At 33.8% G+C, this 6,604-nt stretch overlaps 1 protein-coding gene across 1 annotated transcript; it reads left to right on the forward strand.

The window, feature by feature from the left end:
• The first annotated feature begins 4,640 nt into the window (after positions 1–4,640).
• On the forward strand, positions 4,641–6,047 carry LOC133298631 (probable O-methyltransferase 3). Its single transcript, XM_061497963.1, has 2 exons — positions 4,641–5,412; positions 5,745–6,047. The coding sequence occupies exons 1-2, from the start codon at positions 4,642–4,644 to the stop codon at positions 6,045–6,047; spliced, it is 1,074 nt and encodes a 357-aa protein (XP_061353947.1). The 5' UTR covers position 4,641.
• Positions 6,048–6,604: the final 557 nt, after the last annotated feature.

Genomic DNA, 6,604 nt, shown 5'->3' on the forward strand with positions numbered 1-6,604 from the left:
TGATCATGTTTTACCTCCAAGGCTCAAAACTCAGAAAATCACAGTGATATGGAGCCCTCTATACAGTACTATGGTTCAGCCACTCTAATGTTACGAAAATGCACTTCAAGCTTGGCCCTTTATATCAAAAGGTGGCTTCTTGACACCACTAAAGACATGAACATGGCCTCCACAAAGAGAACTCACATACACAGCCACGAAACCCCTCAACTCAGAAGCCTAAACTCAGAAATGAGTGGCCTCACACGCTCACAAGGCTTGGTCTCACACACCTAAGCTATTTTAGTGAAGGAAATATGCATAAAGATTATCACTTTGGAGGGTTCAAGGAAGAAGAAGGTCAAGAAATGGTGGAGAAGGTGAATGGTAGCAGCCAAGGGTCAGCAACTCACGTAGGAGGCACCAATAATCTGACCTAGGATCATGTGCCACCTCTATTTATATGTGTGTTAATTTTAATCACACTGTATTAACGCTAATAGCTACGCTTAGCATTTTAATCTCAAATTTTGGATTCTGAACCTAGCCATTTTTCTAAAATTTGTCATGTTTTTATTTTATTTTTTGCAGCACTTTGCCGGTACGCGCTTTTACGTAGCTGGTATCAGTTCTGACATCAAATCTCATTATTTTGACTCCAAACTCGTTATACTAGTCCTAGATATTATTCTATTGATATATACATACTTTTCATAATTTTCCAGGATATTTCATCGATGCGCACTTATACCATGAGGCAGAACTGGTATCTACACTTTTCGTCAAAAAAACGGCTTTCAACATTATTAATCACTTACTATAATTATTTAAGCCTTCTCATAGTTATTAGGGTCAATTATGAGATTATTTCCTAAATTCACATTTAATTAATTAAATTCCTAAATTAACGATGCAGGTTCTTACATATTGGCCTTTCCATTTTTCATCATTACAACGAAAGCTTGAGGCTGAGGTTCATTAGTTAACATATTAGCCTCATTTTGAGGTGTGTTATTCTTTAACTTATTTGGTAGCTTACACTCTGCTGCCCAGTAATCCCATTTTCCACAGTTATGACACTTATCCTTCTTCTTCTTTTGAAGATAGTCTTTTTGGCCTCTAACTATGAAGATGATTCACTTTTTGGTGACTTGGACTTCTTCTGAGGTTTATTGGAATGTGAAACTAAGTAGGCAATTAACTTTTGTTGTCCTATTTGTTCCAAACTCTTCCTAGAATAGTTTTGATCCTAAATATAAATAAACCTCTTTAATTTATCTAGTTCACTCTGTTCTTTCAGTCTTGAAAGAACTCCATTCAACAGGTAGTTTACTCAATGCAAGATCGACAAAAAGATTATCAGAGATAGCAGATTTATCATCTTTTAGCTTGTTCCTTATGTTCTCAAGTTTAATTAACTGAATTCGTATTAAATTTGAATTCAAAGAACTTCTCTGCTATGAGAGTTTTGGAGAGCCCCTATTGTTTTGGAACTAAGCATTCAAGTGATTTCGTATCTTTTTCATCGTCTTATGTTCACTATAAGTCATAGCTAGATGAATATTTACTATAAATTCATCTTTTTTCATTGATATTCATCTATAATTTTTTATGGTAGATGCAAAATAATTTAATACATTGTGGAATTTTCACGTTCGTTCATGCCAAATTGAACATGTAATTTCCAAAAATAAAATTCAATAACATCAAATAACTGCATTTTATACTATCATAGGAACTACATTTAGCCATTTTAATAAGAGCTAAGAGTTAGAAAGAGTGCACCTTGTAGTTCAAAAACTTCACAAATTAAAGCAAAGGCTCTAACTTTCGTTAAACTACTTTGTAGATTTGGAATTTGACAAAACAGACCCTAAAAACAGATCTGGAGCGCCCAAAAACTTTACGATGGACTATCCTTGTCAGAAACTCATCAGCACATTCCTGGATTATTGAAATGTTTCCTAACGGAATATTCCCCAACTAACAGAATATTCCCTCAGAATATTCCTTTTCGCAGTAATATTCTTTTTCGCATAAAAGTGTACCTAAAACTTCAAACGACCATATCTCTTTCGTCCAATCTTCGTTTAAGGCGAGTGACCACTCAAAACGATCTTCTCGACGAGTAAAACAAAGCCCATTAGGTTTCACTTTCTGAAAATGGCCGAAATTTCTGGGATCTGGACCGAAAAGTTGCGGCTCCAGTTTCTTCAAACTCAGATCTCGGTAAATCCTTTCGTCGAATCGCGAAAGTGATTTAAAATATGAGTTCCACTCGATCAGATCTTCGAATAGACACCTTACTCGCTCAAATCTGACACACGAAGTTTATATTTCAAGATTGTTGGAGGTTATGAGTTTGAGAAAGAAAAATTTTGAGGTGCTTGAAGTATTATACCAAGAGACATCAAATTTGGAATGCTCAATAGTGTTACCTCCAGCTTAGGAAATTTTAGAGATAATGCAAGCTATTGGGCTCCAGCCCATACTATTCGATTATATTATTAATATATCCAACATTTGCCACCCACCACCTTTCACAAATGTCCTCCTATTTTTTTGAGTGGAAACATGAAACAATTCAATTATGAGGAAATCCTCCTAGACTTTGTTTTGTGTGTAATTTTTTTTCTTCAAAATATCATCCATGAATATCATGAAAGGGGTGGTGCTTTTGAAATCCTAATTTTACACTCTTTTTTGGGGACAAAATTCCTATAATTTTAAGATGATAATGCTGGCAAAAAAATTTATTTATTGCAGTTTAATTAAATAATTACACATTTATTACAATTTTGGAAATAATTACGGATCTATTGCACAATGTGACGCCTTTTTTGGGCGTCACATGTGACGCCTCATTTAGGCGTCTCTCACCAAGGGAAGACGCCCCATTGGGGCGTCTCTCATGAGGTGTTGACACGTGTCATTTCTCTCTCCAAAAAAAATAATAATTTAATTATAAAACTTCTGAAGGCCATAACTTTTGACTCGAGTATCCAATTCAGGTAATTCTTTTTTTGATTCCACATAACTTTTCGAGATCTACGCAATGACATCTCATTTGATATATTTTATTTCTCACAAAAATAATTTAAATTTGCAAGAATGGTACTATAAAAGCGTTTAAATCCACAAGCCTCTGAGTACTAGATTTATGATTTAATATTAAAAAAATAATCCAATTCAGGTAATTCTTTTTTTGATTCCACATAACTTTTCGAGATCTACGCAATGACATCTCATTTGATATATTTTATTTCTCACAAACATAATTTAAATTTGCAAGAATGGTATTATAAGAGCGTTTAAATCCACAAGCCTCTGAGTACTAGATTTGTGATTTAATATAAAAAAAATAAAGATTTAGTTTGTGATTTAAATTTAAAAAAAATCACATTTTTTAATTTTTAATATAAAAAATAAAAAAAAGTTTTGGTTTGTGATTTAAATTTAAAAAAATCTAAAAAATTATCATTAATAAGGAAAACAAAATAAAGATTTGATTTGTGACTTAAACTCAAAAATCACAAATCTAGTACTCATGAGCTATTATAAATCTCTAACTAAGAAGGATTTTATTTTATTTTATGTTTATTTTTTTGAAAAATCTGTATAATAAAAAAATAATTAAATAAATATTATAAATCTCTAAGTAAGAAAGATTTTATTTTTGAAAACCATTCAGAAGCTATAATTTAAATGGCTTTAAAGAAAAAAGTCATAAAACAGAAGGATGTAACTTATGATATCGTATGATTCAAGATACAAAAAATCAACCAAACGATACACAATACGAATTTCTGTTCAATAACATTGTACACTATTTTTTTTCAAACACTTGGTTTTGGTGTGTTTGGTGTTGATTCGGAAAGAACTAAGAGACTTTTAGGTTTAAATGTTCGTATAGTACTATTCTTGCAAATTTAAATTATGTTTGTGAGAAATAAAATATATCAAATGAGATGTCATTACGTAGATCTCGAAAAGTTATGTGGAATCAAAAAAAGAATTACCTGAATTGAATAACCGAGTCAAAAGTTATGGCCTTTAGAAGTTTTATGATTAAATTATTATTTTTTTTGGAGAGAGAAATGACACGTGTCAACACCTCAAGAGAGACGCCCCATTGGGGCGTCTTCCCTTGGTGAGAGACGCCTAAATGAGGCGTCACATGTGACGCCCAAAAAAAGCGTCACATTGTGCAATAGATCTGTAAATACTTCTCAAACTGCAATAAATGCGTAATTATTTAATTAAATTACAATAAATAAATTTTTTTGCCAAATAATGCTACACGGTACTTGTAACTTTTTCACTTATTAAAAAGATGACTAAACGAAAGTGAATCTCTGACATTGACATTAAACCGAAAAATAAAACATGGCTGGTGTCTGTTTACCGAAAAATTAAAGATGGCCGGTGTCAATTAAGTTAGCAATTAATGGTTGGATGTACCACAACATTATTGTTTATAATGTGTTAAGTGGGTGTCTTAAAAGTAACTGCAACATATTTTACCATGCACATCATCGTACCCCTGAGAAATTAAAAAAAAAAAAAATATTTATCCAGCTTGCCTTATAAATAGACCCAACTAATGCGATGTTCCATAGAAGTGAAACCACAAATCTAGCTAGTAGTTCAGAGAGGAAAATCATGGAATTCCAAAGCGAAGAGCATGCTGCCAAACTGCTTAATGCTCAAACCCACATATGGAATCACATTTGCAGCTTCATAAACTCTATGTCCCTTAAATGTGCAATTGACTTAGGCATACCAGAAGCCATTCACAACTATGGTAAACCCATGCCACTCTCACAACTCATTGCTTCACTATCTATCCACCCTTCCAAAACCTCCTTCATCTACCGCTTGATGCGAATTTTGGCTCATTCTGGCTTCTTTTCTCAACAGAATACCATCGAGAATGAGCTAGAAACGGGTTATGTGCTCACTGATGCATCTATTCTACTTCTCAAGGACAACCCATTGAGTCAGAGGCCTTTCTTGCTTGGCATGCTTGATCCAATTTTGACTGAATCATGGCATCATTTCCCTACATGGTTTAGAAATGATGATCCTACCCCATTTCACACAGCACACAAGATGACAATTTGGGATTATGCTGGCTCCAACCCAAAATTTAATCAGTTTTTCAATGATGCCATGGCAAGTGATGCTAGATTGATTGCCAGTGTGGTAATTGAGAGGTGCAAGGGAGTGTTCAATGGATTGGAATCACTTGTAGATGTTGGGGGAAGCACTGGCACTATGGCTAAGGCCATTGCCAAATCATTCCCACAACTTGATTGCACTGTATTTGATCTTCCACATGTTGTTGCTGATTTGCAAGGAAGTGACAACCTTAAATATGTTGGAGGAGACATGTTTCACTCAATTCCTCCTGCCAATGCCATTTTATTTAAGGTATATTATTACCACATTACTAGTTATATATCTTATTGTATTGCCTAATAAATAGATCATGCTTGTTTTGTACTATTTATCTCACAATTTGGGACTTAGTTGAGGGAGGACTTGATAGGTAGATCTCTGCTCATTCCAGTAAAACAGAAAATCTATATATCTCTTTAGATTTTTCTCGGGGGTTTGTTATGCAAGTTAAAAACATAATATGATAAGGTGATTTTACTTAAAGATTATTTGTTGATTATACATGTCAAATGTAAACCATTTCTTGAACACATATATAAGGGATTCAGATCTTTAATCGTTACGGCTTTTTGAATGGCAAGCAGTCAATATTGCATGATTGGAATGATGAAGAATGTGTGAAAATATTGAAGAAATGCAAGGAGGCAATCATGAACAAAGGCAAAGAAGGAAAGTTGATCATAATAGACATGGTGATAGGGAATGAGAAGCGAGATGATGAATCAGTAGAAGCGCAACTCTTCTTTGATATGCTGATGTTGGTGTTGGTAACAGGAAAAGAGAGAAGTGAAAAAGAATGGGCTAAGTTGATTTTCTCTGCTGGTTTCAGTGATTACAAGATAACTCCAGTTTTGGGTTTAAGGTCTCTCATTGAGGTTTATCCGTAGTGGCTTCTTGCCAAATGCTAGCATCAGTACCTTTGGGAAAGTCTAGAAGTATCAGCAGAAGTCTTTATCATTGGTGTGTGCTCGTTTAAATGTTTGGTAATTTATATGTCTCACGGAGTGGAATCTATATAATAGCAAATTAGCAATAATAATGTGACTCCTCATTTGTGCCACAGGGAACATTTTGCGTACAATCAAATTATTCAAAACACTAACACATAAAATCAACGGGATTAGAAGCAGGGATATTCACAGTTTTAGTATGTGCCCCCAAATTAATAAATAAGTACGAGACCAATTCAAAAACTAAAAAAATGTGATAAATAATATTGAATTCTCACGTTCAACGCGTGAATGACAAAGAAGGCCATACATTATCAACAGAAGAAATACTTTTCAGCTTAGTTATACTTATATCTTGTGGCCACAGAACCTCAACGCAAATCTCTTTTCAGTAACGCACATGGTACAATTGGCATTTTCCTAGGCCGAATGGATATACAGGACCATGACACGTGAATACTTAATTTTGTATAAATTATCCAAAATAAAAGATA

Source organism: Gastrolobium bilobum, unplaced genomic scaffold (genome assembly GCF_033153095.1).
Source record: "Gastrolobium bilobum isolate Gb01-03AN ecotype WA unplaced genomic scaffold, APGP_CSIRO_Gbil_v1 utg8741, whole genome shotgun sequence".
In the NCBI taxonomy this organism is placed as follows: domain Eukaryota; kingdom Viridiplantae; phylum Streptophyta; class Magnoliopsida; order Fabales; family Fabaceae; genus Gastrolobium; species Gastrolobium bilobum.